Consider the following 23,215-nt stretch of genomic DNA (forward strand, 5'->3'; position numbering starts at 1 on the left):
ATATATGACTTTCGTTGATTCATTAAACGACGAAGTAATAGAACATATATGACTTCGGTATTTACATTGAGTGATGAAGTAAATGCTCTATTTAACTTCAAATGTTATGTAATTTGGCGAAGTAAAAACATGCCCTTACTGCAGCAGTTTCATTAATTGACGAAGTAATAAAGTACATATGGCTTCGGCTTTTACATTGATTGATGAAGTAAAAATATATGTATCACTAAATCAACATTAAATAATTTTAATTAGATACAATAACACCATTAATATATATATATATATCTGAAACGTAAAATACACTAATTAGATTGATAAATTATCCATCCAAAAGTACATCCATCAATAAAAAATTATGCATCCACGAGTATTTCTACAAAAGATTGATAAATTATCCATCCAAAAGTATATCCATCAATAAAAGTATTATGCATCCCAACGTGCATATGACCAATTTATGAACCTACATAGGAGTAGACGAATTCGCTCCATTCACTTCTAATTTCGTCAAATTGAGCTTGGTCGTAATATTGGTTCCTGATGGATCCTGAATACTGAAATGTAAAAAAAATAAAATACATTAGAATAAAATTTAAGATCGAGGATTCATATTTGCCAGTTCATAAATAAGGGTAACGACATATGCAGGTACTGATCACAGGTTGTCATTGCAACAGATGATTAAATTAAAACATTACTAAATTGAAAACACAGTACTCTATCAAGGATACATATATATTTGTCATTTCACAAATAATTCCAACAGCTAGCTAATGAAAAGCTTGAAGCTTCAACATAATAGATCTAAAAAAAAATTAAATAAAAGTATTTGTGGGTCTATAGCATCACAAGCCTTGCCTCGACCATTTGCAGCACCAATTATTGAAATTCTTGCAATCTTATTCCTTTTTCATATTACGTTTTTGGTTTGGAAATGAGTGCTAAATTTGCAGAAGTAGGGAGGACAGAGAATGCGAGAACGAATGGACAGGTGGTGAGAGATAGAGAAATAGCCAATAAGTGCAGAATCAAATGCCCAGAACATAGAACAGTCGCACGAAATACCATTGACCCAATCCAAACTAGAAACAATAATCCATACATCATAGAGCAGTCGCAAGTAATCTCAGACAATTTTGATTCCAACATTTATCAGCATGGAATAATGGCCTTTTTCGTACGAGAAAATATGATATAAACCAGCGAGCAAGTACAATATGTCAATATCTCTGAAAAAGAGTTGTTTAAAAAATAATTATAAAACCCTTTCACCACTAACAGTGCTAAGACAGAAAGTTTGGAAAGAAGAATGCCAAAAATGCCAACTTCAAAACAGAGCCTACCATAAATGTCAACTTCAAAACAGATGCCAACTTCAGATTCATTTATGAGCAACTAAGTAGCAAAAAAGGATGGAAACAGATTTTCACGTAAACCAAATCATAAAATGAAAAGGAAACTCACCATTTTATCCAAATGTAGATTTTCACATTCAACTATATCTTTCATATACTTCATCACACAAAATCCGCATTCAACCGAACCACTTTGTTTTATATTACCCTACAATGAAATAAAAAAATATTTCAGCAATAAGTTTAGAAAAAATAAAAACTGAATTAGGTAAGAAAATGAGTAAAGTTCTCAAATATAATATAACACTAAAACACCATCCCTAGTCCCTATAGTATAGTACTTTAACGCCATCAAAATATTGCAATCACATTCATGTTTTCATATGTAAGCACAACACATACCGTCAATTGTTTAAAAAGTGGCCCTCTAGGAATACCTCTTGAAGCATTGTACATCTTGACCCCACTACATTTGATAAAGTCAAAAATTATTTTTTTTTCATATGTATAAGAGAATTGATTCGTCAACATAATCTACTACCTACTTTGTCACTATCTTTTTCCATTTCTCATCTCGACATCTGTTAGTAGTAGAGTCCAGCAAATAGATCATATTTTTATCTTCATTGACGATAGTCAAGATCCAATGGTACCTGCAAAAAATAAAAAAAAATTTAACATTGACTATCATGCAGTATGAATTTTTATATAATTAAAATCATACCCAGTGTTGTATGGGATGAGGCATATGTTGTCTCTACACACTGCTTCCAACTGGTTAGCAATATGTTGTGATAAGTGGCTGCCATCTCTGTCAATTGGGCATGTAGGTATGTGGCCAGGATCCACAAATGAAATACTATCAGCCCGGTTTGCTTCCTTCAAATATTTATAGAGGTGACTGCAATAAAGATTACAAACACGATGAGAAATCTTTTCAAGAGTGACAAGTTCCAAATAAAATATTTAATATGCAAACATTGAAGGTTAGACACAAAATTACCCCATATAATCCAAATAAATGTTCCATAATAAATTTTTGTAATAATCAGGACAATTGTGATACTTTAATATTTATTATTGATCTATAAAACATAAATCATAATTATTCATAATACTAAATATTATGTCCTGATATTATAAGAATATGATCTACATAATCATCGTACCCATATGTCATTGTAACTTGCAATGAATTAATAAATATTTATCATTGTTTAAGTGGTCCACTCAATTAATTTTCAATTTATTCCAAATTTATTAAAGATACCAAAAAAAAAACAAACACAAAATAAGTTAAACTAATCTAAAAGGAAATTTATAATATTTTCGCATAGTCTTAAATATTAGCAAAATCATAGTCTTCTTTTTGACACATTATGAGAAAATGATGGATTTCTTAATTTCAGATAATGTATAAAATCAACAGCCACTAATTGAACACAATACCCAAAAAAAATCATTAAGTTCATTCATTAAAAAAAATTAAACCACATATTATAGTTCACTATCGCAATGTAAAAAGAAATTCAGAAAACTTACGTAAATATGGAACATTTCCACAGCCTTCTTGGCTTCTTCCACAATACTAATTGTATCAAACTCAAAGTCTCTGCTCTGCTCATTCCTACTATTGTATATAACATGCAAGTCAATAAATGTATCTTATTTTATCTTATATATGAAATTATAGAATGTAAAAGATGAACATTAATAAGAGTAATATTTATTTAATAGCAACACCAAATAACGTTAGAAAATTCTTTTACTAAGAATCAAAAGTTGTGGTAAAAAAATTAAGAAAATTTCAGTGTGCTTGAGCCGAAGAAAAGTAATTTGAAATAGCTAAATTAATTATGAGGCTTAAGGAATATAGATGATAGGCCAAAGCTCGCTAAATACGGTTTGAATATTACATGTAACTTGCTATGGCAAACACCATTTTCAATTCCCATTGTGATCCCTGACTCAAAACACAATTTCCCTCTTTAAAGGCAAAATATATGACGATGAAGATTGACCAATCATAGTGATTGGTGCGATGCCGTAAGCAAACAATTATTATCCATTTCTGAAATCACACCTTTTGCTAAATGCCTAAACGTTTGAACATTGAGTTTGGTAATTTGTCAAACATGTGGTGTGTGAATAACAATAACAGAGCCGAAAGAGAAAACTGAAATACAATGGAAAAACATGCATAAGAGTGTGATTACAGACAATATTACAATTGAGATAAGAAGTCTCACCAGAGAAAACCATAGAGCATGAATTGATTCGAACAGACTTCCGAATGTATTTTAATTGAAGAGGTGGAAAATATCAGCCATTTTTTAATCGAAGAGGTGGAGGTATTTGAATTGCAGAATAGCAGTTAACGCCTCGTTCTCTCATATTCTGACCCACGTTCATTAACGATTTGTAAAGAGTAATATTTCTAATGTAATTTTTAAAGGAGATTAGTAGTCATTTTTTGCAGGGGAAGTTGGCCATACAAAAATAGAAATAGGGAGAGAACTTGCCACACCAACACACCGACGGTTATTATAGAAGGCTCAAACTTAATTAAATAGAAAGAGATAAATAGAAAGAGATAGAAAGAGATTAACCAACATACGCTGCACATGGCGGCAAATGTGAATCACTGCACCAGCCTGGTCTTTCCTCTATATCCATGTGAAGAGGAATGATTACATTCTAAGTTGTAAAGTTTCAACAATCGTCCGAAACAAACCAAATCAAGATACACAAGTTTGCTAGTAATACTTGTGAACTTCAGTGTCATTTCGTTTTCGCGTCATCTCCCATATCATTCCACTATCTGGGGATAAACCGGGCTGCGAAATATCCAAACCATGCTTCTTCACGAGTTTTATATACCTGCAATTAAGACATGTAATTTCAGTGATAATTTTTCTCTAGTATCAGCTAAAAGATGGAAAGATATAAGGTATCTCTACTTACTCCTCAAAATCAAAGTCCTCCACGCCTAAATCTTCATCCCAGATAAAGATATAATCGGATTGGTGCCATGATATCCGGGTGCAAAAAGCGCTTTGCGTACCACCTTGCGAGCACAAAAATAATAAGATCATACGGTTATCCATTACAGCAGGTAGTGTGGGAGACCATAAAAAGTGTCATCTTTAGAGTCACGAATAAGCCACAATCTGCTTGTTTACTCACCTAAATGCGTATGCGAATACCATAAAAATGGAATTCAGAAAAAGCATATCGTCATCGTGAATTAAACGAAACAATCTATAAGAACAGATCTTCTCGTGACCCATTATGAATCGAAAACAGAAACCCATAAAAATCTAAAATCACGAACAATTAACAAACAACATTTTTTATTCAAGAAACAAAAAGAACAGAATTTCTCGTGACCCATTATGAATCGAAATCAGGAACCCATAAAAATCTCAAATAACGAACAATTAACACCTGCTCACGTAAAATAATATCTCACTCTTTTCCAGAGATCCGCACAACTACATGAACATAATTTTGAAGGATTTACGGCTGGAACTGATGCCAGAAAACTTTGAAGCTAAAAACACTTAAATTTTTTAAAAGAAACAACGGAATTTACCGGTACTTCCTCAGTTATCCGAGGAAGATGTACCGGTACAGAAGTGATGATAGGATCTTGGTTAAATTATAGTTATAGACATGAAAATATCTGGAACTTCAAACCATGGAATCCAAGGAATATGAAAGGTGTTGATTTGGAATTTAAAACTTACAGACTGCGATGACAGTGTATAGATATCCCGTTGAACCAAAGGTTTCATCGCTCACTTTGGCAAGTGTTCCTAAGCAGATACCAGCCAAGAGTAAAATCAAATAATCAACAGCTTGCATCCTAGCCTCCCGTAGTCGCTGCTTTCCTACTCTGAAAAAAAAAAGAATAAAAAAACTGTGTCAAAAACCGAAGCCTGCTGCCACTTAGTAACAAAAGTATTACAGGTCTTGATCTGCATGAGTTAAAAATACAGAGTGCCGATTCCTTAAAAAAATTTATGACATGAGTATCTCATAAGCAAACACTAAGTAAGCAAAACACATGGAAAGTAACCGTTTGTAAAAAACTATAGAAACTTGAATAAAGAAATGCCAAAAAAAAAAATCACCTTCCCACAAAGTATCTATATTGCTGAAATACACTTGGAGTTTTTCGATTGGATAAGTCCTGTAATTTATTGAAATTAAGTCGTAGATGGTGTTTCTTCTGTCCAACGTTATACTTGACGTCCTGCCAAAGGTCGCCCGCGAAAGACTGATCAGGGCCAGTAGCAGCTAGATTTCCTCCGTGGGCTGAATCTCCAGTTACAGATGGCATTCCTGCATAATCAAGCATATCTGGTGGTACAGGGTAACCATTATGAAGCATCCATCTCAAAGGAAGCTCCTTATATTTTACACCTGAGCTAGCATTTAGTTTTACGATTCCCTCCAAGATGTCAATAAAGTAATCCGGAGGATTCATTCTCTCAGGGATGTTGATCCCAATTCCAGCAAATTACTCTTCAACTTTCTTTGCTGATCCATGATACACCGTGAGCCCACCCTTGGCTAGAAGTATCAAATCATCAAACATCTTAAAGAGGGTGTAGCTGTAGAGCAGAGAATGGAAAAGGGAACACCAGAAATGTCAGAATTTTTGTGTTGCAACAAGACTCTGCTAAACCAAGCTACAAGAATGAGAAAGCTGATAGACAATACCAACACTAAATTCATACTAAACAATATTAAGAAGAAGTCAAAGAGTTCAATTGAAATCAGTGAGGATGGTGCCATATGAAAAGACCTCGACAGTAGTTGCCCTAGTCTAATAACAAATCCATTTATAGTTGCATTGAAAATTATACTAGACCATATACAGAAATAATTCCATTTCAACACATGATAAGAGTGCTTGAGTAAAATGTAGGTCACAAGCTATATATTTCCTCCGATAGCTGGTTTTCTCAAAGCCACACGAGGATGCATTGGTGTGAGCAATAATTATTTGAATAAGAATGGTAAGGGAAGAATCAAGGTCATATATTGTCATATAGATGTGTAAGTCAAAATTACCTTGGTTGGTGAACCACCATACATATATTTACACCTTCAAGAGCTTCACGGCGAAGGGCTCTCAGTAGTAGCTGAGAAGAAGAACTGTCCAAGCCAGATGTGGGCTCATCCAGGATTAAGAGTGAAGGCTCCATAACCATTTCCAAACCAACATTTACTCGTTTCCCTCAGCCACGAAACATTGAAAATCAAAATGAAAAAAGGAAACCCGAATTGATTTTAAAAAAAAAACCGATTTCAGAAAAAAACAAAAAACTCATCCAAAAAATACATTTAAAACCCGAATCGATAGAAAAAGAGAAGGATTCATACGATTATTCCATCGGCGAAAAGCTCCTGGTAGTGGTGGAAGGCTGGAGTTGTAAATCCGCGGCACGCTAAGGCTGAAGAAGGGGATCGATGGAGTTCGGAAGAAGGGATGGAGTTTGGAAGACAACGAGCAGCTCTTGGTGGTGGTGGAAGGATGGAATTGTCAATCGGCGGCGGGCGTTAGGGCTGAAGAAAGGGGATCGATGGAGTTGTGGAAGAAGGGGATGGAGTTTGGGTTTTTTACGATTGTGTAAGTCAACGACAAGGTTTAGAAAGATAGGGAATTTACTTCACAACTTACCATTAAAATTTTATTTTTTTCCTTTTTACTTTGGAAAAACAATACTTGCAGAAGTAATATGTCCTAAAAAAATAAGTGAAGCCCGTGTTTTTTTAAATACCGAAGTAAAATGTGTGTTTTTACCTCACTTATGTTATTACCGAAGTTATATATTACATATTACTTCGTAATTGATAATTGCCGAAGTAAAAAGTGGCGAAGTAAAATGCAAAATTTCTACTAGTGTCACTATGGAGAATCAAGATGCGTGCCATTCTAATTCAACAAGGGGTGTTCGAAGCACTGAGTTTAAAGGAGGAAAAATCGGGTGATGAAAAGGATAAAGACAGAGACACTATGATGGATAAGACACATAGTGCAATCATCTTGTGCCTTGGAGATAAACCACTTCGAGAAGTGGCCAAGGAAAGGACTCCAGCTGCTGTATGGGCCAAACTAGAGAGTCTTTATATGACAAAGTCTCTGGCCAATCGTCTTTACATGAAACAGAGACTTTACTCATTTAAAATTCTTCAAGAAAAGGACCTAAGTGATCAAATAGATGAGTTTGTGAAGATTCTCGATGATCTTGAAAATATTGATGTTAAAATGGATGAGGAGGACAAAGCACTGATATTGTTGAATGCTCTTCCTAAGGCATATGAGAATTTTAAAGATGCAATGCTGTATGGAAGGGAACAAACAATAACTCTTGAAGAGGTGCAAGCTGCTATCCAGTCTAAGGAATTACAGAAGAAGCTTCACACAGTTTCTGAACCTAAATGAGAGATTCTCACAGCTCGGGGAAGATCTGAAAGGAGATTTAAGAAGCCAAATAGAGAAAGATCAAGGTCCAAGAGTTTGGCTAAATATAAGTGTTTCCACTTCTACAAAGAGGGACACTTCAAACGCAATTCTCCTGAGAGAAAACAGAAACCAAATGAAGATGGTGAAGCTGCTATAATATCTACTAGTTATGAATCTGCAGAGGCCTTAACTGTATCAAGGAAAGAGACTAACAATGAATGGATCCTAGACTCAGGGTGTTCATTCCACATGTGTCCAAACAAGTCTTGGTTTGTGGACTTAAATGAATCTGATGGAGGCATGGTATTGTTAGAAAATAATCAAGCTTGTAAGATAAAAGGAATTGGATCTATACGGTTAAGAATGTACAATGGCATATACAAACTTCTGACAGATATGAGATTTGTACCTGAGTTAAAGAGAAACCTTATATCTCTTGGAACTCTAGACTCAAGTGGCTACACTTTTAAATCAGAACATGGGATAATGAAGGTTCTAAAAGGATCATTGGTTGTGATGAAAGCTACAAGGCAGAACACTTTATATATCTTACAAGGAAATACAGTAATGGGAGGAGCAGCAGTAGTGCAAAACAAGATAGATAAAACAAGGATATGGCATCTAAGACTAGGACACATAAGTGAAAGAGGACTGATGGAGCTTTCAAAACAGAACCTGCTTTGTGGGGATGAAGTTTCTGAACTTGAGTTTTGTGAACACTGTGTCTTGGGAAAGGCAAAGAGGATAAAGTTTGATCAAGCTAAACATACATCTACTAAACCATTACAGTATATTCACTCTGATATTTGGGGTCCCTCAAGGGCTGAAACACAAGGAGGAGGAAGGTATTTCATGTCCATTATTGATGACTACTCAAGAAGACTCTGGGTGTTTGTTCTCAAAACAAAAGATGAAGCTCTCAATAAGTTTAAGGAATGGATTCAGATTACAGAAAACAAAATGGACAGTAAGGTGAAGAATCTAAGAACTAACAATGGGATGGAATATCTGTCTGATGCTTTCAATCAATTCTGTAAAGCAAAAGGGATTGTGAGGCATAAAACCAATCTTGGAACTCCACAGAAAAATGGAGTGGCAGAAAGGATGAATCATACGCTGTTGGAAAAGGTGAGGTGTATGATATTATATGCTGGTTTACCAAAGTCATTTTGGGGTGAAGCTCTAGCCACAACATGCTATCTAATAAACAGATCTCCCTCTAGTGCAAAGGATTTTAAAACTCCAATGGAATTGTGGAATGGAAATACAACAGATTATTCAAAACTAAGAATTTTTGGGTGCTTAGCCTATGCACATGTCAAGCAAGATAAGCTGGAACCAAGAGCATTAAGATGCATATTCTTAGGTTATCCTGATGGAGTTAAAGGATATAAGATTTGGAATCTTGAGTCCACTGGCCCTAGGTGTTTTAACACAAGTGATATCACCTTTGATGAATCAAGGATGGGGTACTCAGTAAAGAAAGGAAGTTCTAATTCTGAAGATTTAAATACAGTTAAAACACAGGGGGAGGTAGAGCTTCAGTTAAATTCAAAAGACAAACCAAAGTCAGATCATCCAAGTTCAGAACAGATAGTTCAAGAAACGTCTTCAGATGATCAAGATCTCAGTACATATGAATTAGCCAGAGGTCGAACCAGAAGAGAAATAAGACCACCAAATAGACTTGGTTATGCTGATTTAACATGGTATGCACTAATGACAGCAGAACAGGTGGAGCCATCTACTTTCAAACAAGCAATATCTGGAAAATTCAGGGATAAATGGTGGAACACTATGGATGAGGAGATACAGTCTCTTATCAAGAACAACACATGGAAACTAGTGTACAAACCTGAAGGTCAGAGGGTGCTCGGATATAAGTGGATATTCAAGATAAAAGAGGCATTACCTCTGGATAACAATGTGAGATATAAGGCAAGATTAGTTGTCAAAGGGTATGCACAACTCGAAGGGATTGATTTCAATGAAATCTTCTCACCAGTAGTAAAGCACTACTCCATCAGGATAGTTCTTGCTTTGGTAACACATTTAGACTGGGAACTAGAGCAACTTGATGTGAAGACAGCTTTCCTACATGGAGAACTTGAGGAGGTTATTTACATGAGTAAGCCAGAAGGCTATGTAAAACCAGGAAATGAAGATCAAGTGTGCCTACTTCAAAAGTCTCTATATGGTTTGAAACAAAGTCCAAGGCAATGGAATAAGAAATTCGATGAGTTCATGTCAAGGATAAAATTCACAAGGAGCAGCTATGATAGTTGTGTGTACATCATGAAGAGTACAACACAGGTGAAAGTCTTGCTACTCTTATACGTGGATGATATACTAATAGCTAGCAAAGACAGAAATGAGATTCAAAACTTGAAAAGACAGCTGAGTTCAGAATTCAAAATGAAAGATTTGGGTCCAGCGAAGAGGATCCTAGGTATGGATATTGTGAGGCAGAGACAAGACAAGGTTCTCATTCTAAACCAGTCAGCTTATATGAAGAAAGTGTTGTTGAGATTTAATATGCATGAATAAAAAACTGTAAGCACACCTTTAACTCAGGGCATGAAATTATCCTCAAATCAAGCTCCAAAAACAGTAGAAGAGAAGAAGAATATGGAACATATTCCATATGCTAGTGGTGTGGGAAGCATAATGTATGCCATGGTGTGTACTAGGCCAGATTTAGCCTATGCTATAAGTGTCATATCCAGGTTTATGTCAAATCCAGGAGATGAGCATTGGAAGGCTCTGAAATGGATACTAAGATATATAAAAGGGGTGTCAGATCTTGGCCTAGTGTTCAAAGGAAAGAATGAATCAACAAATCCAATTGTGGGCTATGTTGACTCTGACTTCGCTGGAAACTTGGATACTAGAAAGTCATTAACAGGATTTGTTTTCACAGCTTATGGTACAACAGTAACATGGAAGTCTTCATTGCAATCTGTAGTTGCACTTTCAACAACCGAAGCAGAATTTATAGCTGTGACAGAAGCGATGAAAGAGGCAATTTGGTTAAGAGGATTTGCTGCTCAACTTGGAATCATACAAGGTCAGGTTGAAATTCATTGTGATAACCAAAGTCCCATTCATTTGGCTAAACATCAAGTGTTTCATGAACGTTCAAAACATATCGATGTGAAGCTACATTTTGTGAGAGATGTTACAGCTCAAGGAACTGTAGTGTTGAAAAATATTGCAATAGAGGATAATCCAGCAGACTTGTTGACAAAGTCACTTCCACTGTCCAAGCTTAAGCATTGTCTTAACTTGGTAAGTGTGTCTGAATGGAGTGGATAAACAGGGAAGAAATAGGATGATCAACCAGTCAAGGCATTCTAAAGTCAAGGTGGAGATTGTTATAGGGTTATTGTCTTTAAAGGCCTTGTCACTTGTCCATGTTGAGTTTGGGTCATAAGTCTCAGCTAAGTGGACTGGCCACTCACTTGTTGGGCCCTTATGTTCCGGCCCATTTAATGTAATACTCCAACGGCTATTTGTGAGTCGGTTAAAAAGGGAGTTAGAAATAGATTGAAGGGTAGAACTCGATTGATACAGATGTAAGAGTGGGTGCCCAGTGAGCCAACTGTGTGGCTATGGGCTTTGTTGACTCTTTGTATAAACAATCTTTTGTTTAATATTATTTACACTTTTATGGCAATGACTTTATATTACTTCATATTGTTATATTGTGATATACTATTGTTGTTTTGATAAAGACCTTGAATATACTATAGTGTATGCAAGATGTGGTAGAACATGGAGATGTCTATCATGAAATACATCTTATAGTCACTGTATATTCTAAAACCGTTCCTAGTCGATTGAGCCGTCCGAAAATAAGGATAAGGATCGCTCGAGTTTGAGACTAGCATTTGCGATGCGGAGTACCACGTTTCATTGGTAGGGAACATGGAGATGTTCGAAGCATGCAAATGGATATTCATAGGATGAATAGTCGAACTACCCTATCCGGACTTTCCAAGTGGTTATCACTTATCGAGTGGATAAAGTCCGCGGTTTTGGTTGTACACCATTAGTCCTTACGACTTGAAACATCATGGAGACTCTATATGCTAGTACTGTGCTTTGACTCGTTTACCGACTCTGAGGGGGTCATCAGGTGTCGAGATTGGGTACAGTTACGACACATATAGGAGTCAATGCATTGTTGTCAAGGATTCACCACATACTTGCGAGTGTGGATATCCTATGCGATCTGAGGAGATATTAGTGTGACAAATCTCTGGCCAGAGTACTTGATGTGATTTAAGAAATGGTTTCTTAGTAGCACATGCGATGTCACTAATTTGATCTTCAAGATGTATTGCATAGTTATCGAATCTTGAGCGACTCTCGATATACCAATGGTTGTTGATTCGATCGGGATATTTGGATGAAGGGACCGTACTGTACGTTAACCAAAATCTACTGGTTCTTGTAGGCACTATCAGTGATACCTAGGGAATCATGGGGCGATGTTGCTAGGCGCTTTACCATGATTCGTTGGGCAAGTCGGAAAGTGTTGTTCCGAGTCACAAGGAGTTGTGAGCCCACGGCTAGCTGTATCCCTGAACCATTGAGGGTCACACAGTGTAATGGAGTTTTAATCCCCGTTGAGATAGTTAAATTTAAAGAGTTAAATTTAATGAACTAAGGAGTTGGACTTCTTAAATAAGAGTAAGGGAGTAGGATTTCCTAAAATGACATAGGGATGGACATTTTTGGAAACCACTGAATTCGGATTCAGGAAAATTTATTTTGACTTTAAAACGTGCAGAAATGGTTTCTGTGCACATTGGTGAAATCGTTTCATCAATCGGAGTCACGATGAATTTTATATTAATTTCTGAACGAGCGGGCTTTGCTTGTCGGGCCCCAGCTTATGATTAATGGGCCCTAAGGTGTTAGTGGCCTGCATTATAAATAAGTTATTTCAGTACAGAAATTACACACAACAGGTCATAATTTTGAGAGACAAAATTTCGAAAACCCTAGCCCCTATTTCTCTCAATTCGGCCGATCACCCTCCCACTCTGTCAGAGAAAATTCCGGTCTGTGATTTTGAATCGCAGTAAGGAATAACGAATCAAATTCGTGTATTCTCTTCGCAGAAAACTTCTGATAGATTTTCTAGTGCAATCTATCAGAGGGATTAAACCTCTGTTCGTGGACCTGATTGAAGGCGTTCATCGGTTCCAGGGAGAGACAACAAGAGCAGAATTGTTCTGTTGGTGTCCATTAATCTCGTTGCGAGATTTGAGGTAAAATTTATTTAATTGTTATTTAAATTTTACACACACGTAATTCAATCGTTGTATGGTTGATACCCACACCATGGAATCGTTCCATGAGAAAATTTTTAAACTTCCGCTGCACCGGGTATCAATCGTAATTGGTCTGGGAACTCGCCAGTTTTACAACAGTGGTATCAGAGCCAGGTTGCTCAGATCAATCGATTGAATTAATCAATTGTACAAAATTTTTGAGTCTCGGTTTTTGAAACAAAATAAATATTTTTAAATAAAAAAAAAAAAAAAATTTTTTCGGGGCAAAACCCGGGCAGCGATTGGATCGCTGCCCGGTGGGGCAGCATTTGTTGCTGCCCCGGGCGGCGCACGGCGCCGCCCAAAGGGGGCGCACGGCGCCGCCCAAGGCGGCGACCGTCGCCGCCCAGGGCAGCGCACGGCGCCGCCCAGGGCAGCGCTGTGCGCTGCCCAGCGCAGCGCTGGGCGCTGCGCAGGGCAGCGCTCGGCGCTGCCCAGGGGCGGCACTCGGCGCCGCCCAGCGCAGCGCTGGGCGCTGCGCAGGGCGGCGCTCGGCGCCGCCCAGGGCGGCGCTCGGCGCCACCCAGGGGCGGCGCCAGGCGCTGCCCTAAGGGGGCAGCCGGGCTGCCCCCGGCCCGCGCCCCGGGTGCGGGCCGCCCCGGGAGTGTCCCGGGCGGCCCGCGGGAAAAATTATATTTTTATTAATTTTAATATTTAAAATTTTATTTTTGGTCCGGTCAAAAATTGTTATTGATTGGTTCACGAGATTTCGGATCGAATTGTTCGAGTCCGTAAATTTTAAAATTGATTTTGGATAAATTTGAATTTTTGGAAAATTTTAATATTTTATCCGTAAATTGAATTTTGAAATCAATTATTTTGGTACAATTGATGATAAGATATGATCTTATGATATATTAAGTAAAATATGATTTTATTTGTAAAATTGGATTTTATAGATAAAATATGATTTTATTTGATATGGAGATAAAATATGATTTTATATGTGAAATGTGATTTTATATATAAAATATGATGTTATCTTGTTTAAATTTGAATTGCCACAGCATGTTATCCAATAAATTAATTTTGAATTAAATGTTATTGGATAAGGATGATCGATTGCCATGACCAATTTTGTAGGTGTATGTTAGGAATTTACATTTTGTCTTTATTGTTGTTGGTTTTATTAATGGGCCTGGTTTATGGCCCGATATGAATGTCATATGTAATAAAAGTGGGCTTGGTTTATAGCCCGTTCCCACCCCCTAAAAATGTATCCCCTACTTGTCATTGTTATTTATTGTAAATACATTAGATTTAGTGGGAGATCAAGATTTGAAGATGGTGGGCCCAGCAGACAATGAAGACTGAAGAAATGTAAATTGGAAGCATATGTAATAGGATTGCATTTGCATACTGCATATTACCTAGGATTGGACTAAGACCCGTGATTGGCAACCACGGGTCAATTAGAAATGGAATCGATCATCCTATATAATATGTGATATTATGATTGTATGCATGTTTAGACATAAATTGCGTGAATCCGGTAATGCATGCAATAAATTAAATATGATGAGACAAATATTTTTATAAATAAAATCCCTCATTTTAAATATGATTTAAAATTTATATCAAGATAAATAAAGGAAATTTAAATATTGTTTAAATGTTCCTACCTTCCATCAACGGTCAATGTATGTGATGCTACCCGCGGATACGGTCCGGCTCATATTATTGGGGGGGCCCGTCCGTCGGAAAGCTGTACATTGGATCGACAAATGTTGTAAGTTGGGTGGAACTCCCATGGGATCGGCTCATATTATTGGGGGATCCACATGGCGACCGTCTATCACAACTTAATATTGATGGGTCATCTTGACATGTCACTTTAAACGGCGTCATATTATTGGGCCCTTATTGGACATGAGGTAAACACATGGGGGTTGCTTTGGAAGCAATTGGGCTCTACCTTTTGAGAATTATGGTTGGCTGATATTATTCGGGACCATAAGTTTGTCAATTGGACTCCATGTTCTCACTAAGGAAAAAGTTTCCCGTTTTCACTAGAGGGTGGTGAAATCGTTAAAATAGTGGGAGTGAGATTCATAAAATTAAATTCGCCTATTTTATGTCTTAGTAAATTGTTAAACAATCATTGATATATGTCTGTTTTTCCTTTTCAGTATTTCATACAATGAATTCGCGAAATCCTTTATTCTCGATCCTCGAACAAAACAAGCTGACTGGCGCCAACTATACGGAATGGTTCCGGAAGTTGAAGATTGTCTTAACTTCGGAGAAAATGCTCTACGTGTTAGAGAAAGCACCTCCGAAGGAAGCACCAGCTGACATAAGTCCGGAGGAATTGGCCAAACTTGATGCATGGTGTGACCATGACATCAAGACCAAATGCTATATGCAAGCCTCGATGTCTGATGAACTCCAGAGGCGATTTGAGGACACGGTGAATGCTGCTGACATTCACACGCAACTCAAGGAACTTTTTGGGGCTCAGTCGAGGGCTGAAAGGTTCTCTACTGTTAAGGAGTTGATGACGTGCCGCATGCGTGAAGGGACTTCGGTCCGTGATCATGGGGTACGAGTGATTTGGCTCATACAGAAGTTAGCGACCCTTGATTTGGTGTTGGAGCATGAACTCAATGTGGACTTGCTGCTTCTATCTCTTCCTTCTTCATTTGATGGATTCGTGATAAATTTTAATATGAACAAGATAGAGGCCACCCTTGAAGAGATGGTCAATATGCTCGTTACATATGAATCCACACTTAAGAAGGATAAGCCAGCTTTCTTGGTGGGCTCCTCATCTTCAGCTAAGAAGGGGCCAAGTATGAAGGGCAAGAAACGTTCTGCCCCACCCAAGAAAGTGGAACCCGAGAAGAAGCAAAAGACAAAGGCTTCAAACGATGGAAAATCCAAGGATGTTTGCCATTACTGCAAGAAGCCGGGTCATTGGAAGCGCAACTGCAAGGAGTATCTTGAGCAGTTGGGAACTGCAAAGGGTATGTTCTATATCGAAATAAACATGTCACTTAATACAACTTCTTGGGTATTGGATACCGGATGTGGATCTCACATTTGCAATGATTTGCAGGTGATGACAAGAAGTCGCAGGCTTAGAATGGGTGAGACCCAGCTGAGGCTCGGGAATGGTTCCAGAGTTGAAGCTACGGCCATTGGAGATGTTTGTTTGATTTTGCAGAATGGTTTTAAATTATTGTTGAGAGATGTTTTATTTGTGCCAGATTTAATTAAAAACATTATTTCTATTTCTATGCTTGATAGAGATGGTTATTCTTGTAATTTTGTGAATGGGATTTGCAATATTTACAAGAATGAATGTTTAATTGGAAATGGACAACTTGAAAACGATCTATACAATTTAAAACTAAAAGACGTTCCAGTAAATTGTATTGACAAACCGGCGACAACAAACAAAAGGAAAATCGATAGTCAAAACCCGGCAAACCTTTGGCACGCTAGACTAGGTCATATTTCCTCAAGGAGGATGAACAAGCTAGTGGGAGAGGGCATGTTTGATATGTCTGATATTAACTCTCTACCTACTTGTGAATCCTGCCTAAAAGGGAAAATGACTAAATCTCCTTTTAAGGGGAAGCCTGAACGTAGTCAAAATCTGTTGGATTTGATCCATACAGATGTTTGTGGTCCATTTAGAGTAGGGACTCAACATGGCCACACCTACTTCATTACCTTTACTGATGATTATTCTAGGTATGGGTATTTATATTTAATGAAATATAAGTCTGAAGCATTTGAAAAGTTCAAAGAATTCAAGGCTGAAGTAGAAAACAAGCTAGGTAAAAGTATTAAAGCACTTCGATCGGATCGAGGTGGAGAATACTTGAGTACCGAGTTTTTGGACTATCTAAAAGAGAATGGGATTCTCTCTCAGTGGACTCCTCCTATGACACCACAGCTTAATGGTGTATCGGAGCGTCGTAATCGAACTTTGTTGGACATGGTTCGATCTATGATGAGCTTCACTGAGCTTCCACCTTCGTTTTGGGGCTATGCGCTTGAAACGGCGGTATTGTTGTTGAATAACGTCCACACTAAAGCAGTGGACAAAACACCATACGAGTTATGGAATGGCAAAGCTCCTAAGTATTCATACTTGAGGATTTGGGGATGTCCTGCTTACGTGAAGCGGACAGTGGGAGATAAGTTGGATAGTCGATCCAGCTTGTGTTATTTTGTGGGGTATCCGAAGAATTCAATCGGATATTATTTCTATTATCCTGCTGAAACAAAGGTGTTTGTTTCACGGAATGCCACCTTCTTGGAGAAGGAGTTCTTATTGGATAAGAAAGGCAAGATGATGGAACTCGAAGAAGTTCGAGAAGAACCCGAAATACAAAATAACGATCCCACACCTCAGGAACCATTGCTGGACACGCCTGCACCTAGAAGATCCGAGAGGACTTCTAGACCTCCAGTTCGATATGGTCTTCTTCTTGAAGAGGGTCAAGATGAACCCGACATTGGATGTGATCCAAGAAGCTTCAAGGAAGCAATTTCTGATGCGGATTCGAATTTATGGCTTGAAGCTATGCAATCAGAATTGGATTCGATGCATACTAACCAAGTCTGGTCTTTAGTGGATCCTCCCGATGGAATTGTTCCAATAGGGTGTAAATGGATCTACAAAAGAAAGCTTGGGCCTGATGGTAAGATATTGACTTACAAGGCGCGATTGGTGGCGAAAGGTTATACTCAAAGGCAAGGAGTTGACTATGATGAAACCTTTTCACCAGTCGCAATGTTCAAGTCCATAAGAATCCTAATTGCCATAGCTGCATGGTATGACTATGAGATATGGCAGATGGATGTGAAGACTGCTTTTCTTAATGGAGACATTAAGGAAGAAATCTATATGAAGCAGCCTGAGGGGTTCACATCCATGGGAAGCGAGCATAAGGTATGCAAGCTTCAGAGATCAATTTATGGTCTAAAACAAGCATCAAGAAGTTGGAACCAGAAATTTGATGAAACAATAAAAGATTTTGGTTTCATCAAGAACCCGGAGGAACCTTGCGTGTACAAGAAAGTAGTTAAGGATGCGGTGACATTCTTAGTACTTTATGTTGATGACATCCTACTCATTGGGAATGATGTAGGGATGTTGCAGTCAACAAAGATATGGTTATCAGGTAGATTTTCGATGAAGGATTTGGGTGAGGCATCCTACATTCTTGGGATACAGATCTATAGGGATAGATCTAAGAGAATGATAGGACTCACTCAATCAACCTACATCGATACCATATTGAAACGGTTTTCAATGGATGGGTCCAAAAGAGGACATCTACCCATGTGTCATGGAGTTTCTCTATCCAAGTCTATGTGTCCCAAGACTGATGCAGAGATAGAGAATATGACACATGTACCATATGCGTCAGCTATAGGTAGTATCATGTATGGGATGATATCTACCAGACCGGATGTAGCATTTGCTCTGAGTGTCACGAGCAGATATCAGTCTAATCCTGGTCAGATGCATTGGAAAGCCGTGAAGGACATTCTTAAGTACTTGCGAAGGACTAAGAATATGTTCATGGTTTATGGAGGACGAGAACTCAAACTGGAAGGCTATACCGACTCTAGCTTCCAAAGTGATGTGGATGACTCGAAGTCAACCTCTGGATTTGTGTTCATGCTCAATGGTGGTGCTGTCTCTTGGAAGAGTTCCAAGCAGGACACCACAGCGGATTCCACCACTGAGGCTGAATACATTGCAGCATCAGCTGCTGCTAAAGAGGCCGTTTGGATGAGGAATTTCGTCCAAGAGTTGGGCGTCATTCCTGAATTTGTTGGTCCAGTCCCGGTGTACTGCGACAACACGGGTGCCATTGCTCAAGCAAAGGAACCGAGGTCTCATCAAAGATCCAAACACGTACTGAGGAAATACCACATAATCCGGGAGATTGTGGAAAGAGGAGACATCAGTGTCGAACGAGTGGCCTCTGCAGACAATATCGCTGATCCACTTACTAAGCCTTTGCCAGGACCATTGTTTGACAAACATCGCGAAGCAATGGGTCTACGTAGTATGACTAGTTGGCTATAGGGCAAGTGGGAGATTGTAAGAGTGGGTGCCCAGTGAGCCAACTGTGTGGCTATGGGCTTTGTTGACTCTTTGTATAAACAATCTTTTGTTTAATATTATTTACACTTTTATGGCAATGACTTTATATTACTTCATATTGTTATATTGTGATATACTATTGTTGTTTTGATAAAGACCTTGAATATACTATAGTGTATGTAAGATGTGGTAGAACATGGAGATGTCTATCATGAAATACATCTTATAGTCACTGTATATTCTAAAACCGTTCCTAGTCGATTGAGCCGTCCGAAAATAAGGATAAGGATCGCTCGAGTTTGAGACTAGCATTTGCGATGCGGAGTACCACGTTTCATTGGTAGGGAACATGGAGATGTTCGAAGCATGCAAATGGATATTCATAGGATGAATAGTCGAACTACCCTATCCGGACTTTCCAAGTGGTTATCACTTATCGAGTGGATAAAGTCCGCGGTTTTGGTTGTACACCATTAGTCCTTACGACTTGAAACATCATGGAGACTCTATATGCTAGTACTGTGCTTTGACTCGTTTACCGACTCTGAGGGGGTCATCAGGTGTCGAGATTGGGTACAGTTACGACACATATAGGAGTCAATGCATTGTTGTCAAGGATTCACCACATACTTGCGAGTGTGGATATCCTATGCGATCTGAGGAGATATTAGTGTGACAAATCTCTGGCCAGAGTACTTGATGTGATTTAAGAAATGGTTTCTTAGTAGCACATGCGATGTCACTAATTTGATCTTCAAGATGTATTGCATAGTTATCGAATCTTGAGCGACTCTCGATATACCAATGGTTGTTGATTCGATCGGGATATTTGGATGAAGGGACCGTACTGTACGTTAACCAAAATCTACTGGTTCTTGTAGGCACTATCAGTGATACCTAGGGAATCATGGGGCGATGTTGCTAGGCGCTTTACCATGATTCGTTGGGCAAGTCGGAAAGTGTTGTTCCGAGTCACAAGGAGTTGTGAGCCCACGGCTAGCTGTATCCCTGAACCATTGAGGGTCACACAGTGTAATGGAGTTTTAATCCCCGTTGAGATAGTTAAATTTAAAGAGTTAAATTTAATGAACTAAGGAGTTGGACTTCTTAAATAAGAGTAAGGGAGTAGGATTTCCTAAAATGACATAGGGATGGACATTTTTGGAAACCACTGAATTCGGATTCAGGAAAATTTATTTTGACTTTAAAACGTGCAGAAATGGTTTCTGTGCACATTGGTGAAATCGTTTCATCAATCGGAGTCACGATGAATTTTATATTAATTTCTGAACGAGCGAGCTTTGCTTGTCGGGCCCCAGCTTATGATTAATGGGCCCTAAGGTGTTAGTGGCCTGCATTATAAATAAGTTATTTCAGTACAGAAATTACACACAACAGGTCATAATTTTGAGAGACAAAATTTCGAAAACCCTAGCCCCTATTTCTCTCAATTCGGCCGATCACCCTCCCACTCTGTCAGAGAAAATTCCGGTCTGTGATTTTGAATCGCAGTAAGGAATAACGAATCAAATTCGTGTATTCTCTTCGCAGAAAACTTCTGATAGATTTTCTAGTGCAATCTATCAGAGGGATTAAACCTCTGTTCGTGGACCTGATTGAAGGCGTTCATCGGTTCCAGGGAGAGACAACAAGAGCAGAATTGTTCTGTTGGTGTCCATTAATCTCGTTGCGAGATTTGAGGTAAAATTTATTTAATTGTTATTTAAATTTTACACACACGTAATTCAATCGTTGTATGGTTGATACCCACACCATGGAATCGTTCCATGAGAAAATTTTTAAACTTCCGCTGCACCGGGTATCAATCGTAATTGGTCTGGGAACTCGCCAGTTTTACAACAACAGATGCACAAGGGAAAAAACCAAGAAATCGAGAGAATCTTCACAAAGAAGGAAAAACACTTGAGAGGAAGAAGCAGATTCAGGGGATTGGAATCAAAGAGTCGATCAAACATATAGAATCAAAGGGGATCATCTCTGTAAAAGGGAGGGCAGTGTTTGATTCTTGAAAACTCTTTTGTAGATTCTTATCGTGTAATCTGGATTCTCGGTGGTGATTAATAAAACTTGATTGGTTGATTGTCCGTGGATGTAGGTCGTTCTTGACCGAACCACGTAATTCAAGTGTGTCATTTTCTTTTCTGGGTTGTGTACATTGAATTGCTGCTGCGAGCGTGCGTGCGTGTGATTGATTGTATAGTTGAATTCTTGGGTTGGTATTGTTTGGTGTTGATTGGGTTATTTGAGATGGTTAAAAACACACACACACACACACACACACATATATATATATATATATATATATATATATATATATATATATATATTTCCTTCAACTACTCTCTGTCCATGATTTATTTTCAGATTATATATATATTAATAATTGGTTTAGCTAGTATTTTTGTGAGACCCCTGTCCCACATGAAAAAAATGTACGTAATGTTTAAAATGAGTTTAAATTGTGCTACAATAGACATTTATAGCAACTTGGATTAATAATTTTCGTAAAGCGATGACGAATACGAAGTAGTCGTTATAGGGGCTCATTGTGTGCAGACTGCGCGACAATTTTGAATTATATATATCCTGGTTGTCAGTAAAGAACTTAACTTAAATAATATATGCATGATTTTCTAAAAATAAATAAATAATAAGTATCGTTCGATTTTCGTATAATACAAGGATCGAACGATGCTTTTTTGGCCTTTCAGTATCATGCATGTTTGTGTAGAATCTTTAGAATATCCTAAATTATATTACAATTTCTTATGCCAATATATATATATATATATATATATATATATATATATATATATATAATTTTGATCATATATATCCTAGGGTGCAGAGTTTTTCGTGTGCGACCACTAAAACCCGGTACCATGTTTTAGTGTAAAAAAAATACTAAAACCCGGTACCGACCACTAAAACCCGGTACCATATTTTAGTGTAAAAAAAAACACTAGTCGCACACGAAAAACCCTGCACCCTAGGGTGCAGGTAATCATTAATATATATATATATATATAGACACACACTATCCGAATTCCCAAAAGGTCCCTATAAAATTACTTCAGCAAAACTAAATTAAGACACAAATTAATTTGTATGTATATACTGTTAGGATTTATAATGAAGCGAACATGACGATAATAAAATTGCGGAATAAAATAATCAAAAAGAATACCACGGATTTAAGTGGTTCATCCATTATAGGCTACGTCCACGGAGTTACTACAAATATTTATTATCGGAAAAATGTTACAAGTGCATGCAAAACACTTTCTCTCACCAAACCCAAACCCCGAGTATTACCGAGAAACAATTCTCTAACTCACACAAGGCAAACACTCAATATTTTTCTTTATATTTGCTCTTGAAGGAAGAGAAGAAAGAGCTTGAAGGGGTGAATGAAACGAAAGGTAGAAGAGCTCTATTTATAGAGCTCCTAATACGCGTGGAGCATTTAATTCACGCTTCCTAACTTGCCAACCACCAACAATCAGCTGCCACCTAACGTTTCTCCCACTTGAAGATTTGATTTCAATTAAGTTTTCACACAATCGATGCAGCAGCTCATGCCTCCTTTCTTATACTTGTAGTCCGACTGAAGTTGAACACAACTTCAGTTTGTTAGTGGTTACAGTCTTTGTGAACATATCAGCTGAATTTTACTTCCAGTAATCTTTTCAAGCATCAAGATTTCATATTCTAGAACCGATCTGATGAAATGGTACCCAACCTGTATATGATTTGTCCTAACATGATAAACATGATTCTTTGCCAAATGAATAGCAATTTGACTCAGCTGTCACAATGTAACGTGCCATCTTCAAACTTTTGACCTAGTTCCTCAAGAAATTATCACAACCAAATCATCTCTTTGCTTGCTTCCGTTACTGCAACGTACTCAGCTTCAGTAATCAAAAGTGCAACAATATTT

General features: G+C 37.8%; 2 protein-coding genes across 2 annotated transcripts; both read right to left on the reverse strand.

The window, feature by feature from the left end:
• Positions 1 to 289: 289 nt before the first annotated feature.
• LOC140878153 (uncharacterized) lies at positions 290 to 2,366 on the reverse strand. Its single transcript, XM_073281763.1, has 6 exons — positions 2,362 to 2,366; positions 2,083 to 2,259; positions 1,904 to 2,011; positions 1,761 to 1,824; positions 1,468 to 1,566; positions 290 to 557 (listed from the first exon to the last, which is right to left on the reverse strand). Exons 1-6 carry the CDS (start codon positions 2,364 to 2,366, stop codon positions 459 to 461), a joined length of 552 nt encoding a protein of 183 aa, XP_073137864.1. The 3' UTR covers positions 290 to 458.
• Positions 2,367 to 3,748: 1,382 nt separating this feature from the next.
• LOC140878154 (ABC transporter G family member 28-like) lies at positions 3,749 to 5,850 on the reverse strand. Its single transcript, XM_073281764.1, has 5 exons — positions 5,495 to 5,850; positions 5,108 to 5,256; positions 4,323 to 4,425; positions 4,125 to 4,238; positions 3,749 to 4,024 (listed from the first exon to the last, which is right to left on the reverse strand). The coding sequence occupies exons 1-5, from the start codon at positions 5,848 to 5,850 to the stop codon at positions 4,000 to 4,002; spliced, it is 747 nt and encodes a 248-aa protein (XP_073137865.1). The 3' UTR covers positions 3,749 to 3,999.
• Between the last annotated feature and the right edge of the window lie 17,365 nt (positions 5,851 to 23,215).

The sequence above is a fragment of the Henckelia pumila genome, chromosome 2 (genome assembly GCF_033568475.1).
Source record: "Henckelia pumila isolate YLH828 chromosome 2, ASM3356847v2, whole genome shotgun sequence".
In the NCBI taxonomy this organism is placed as follows: domain Eukaryota; kingdom Viridiplantae; phylum Streptophyta; class Magnoliopsida; order Lamiales; family Gesneriaceae; genus Henckelia; species Henckelia pumila.

Coding starts and splice junctions, on each gene's coding strand:
- LOC140878153 (XM_073281763.1), bottom strand. Junction 1,825..1,903: donor TGGAAAAAGATAGTGACAAA/GTAGGTAGTAGA, acceptor TATCAAATGTAG/TGGGGTCAAGATGTACAATG. Junction 1,567..1,760: donor CACTTTTTAAACAATTGACG/GTATGTGTTGTG, acceptor ATTTCATTGTAG/GGTAATATAAAACAAAGTGG.
- LOC140878154 (XM_073281764.1), bottom strand. CDS start 5,850: ATGAATCCTCCGGATTACTTTATTGACATCTTGGAGGGAATCGTAAAA. Junction 4,239..4,322: donor GAGGACTTTGATTTTGAGGA/GTAAGTAGAGAT, acceptor TCTTAATTGCAG/GTATATAAAACTCGTGAAGA. Junction 4,025..4,124: donor AATGACACTGAAGTTCACAA/GTATTACTAGCA, acceptor ACATGGATATAG/AGGAAAGACCAGGCTGGTGC.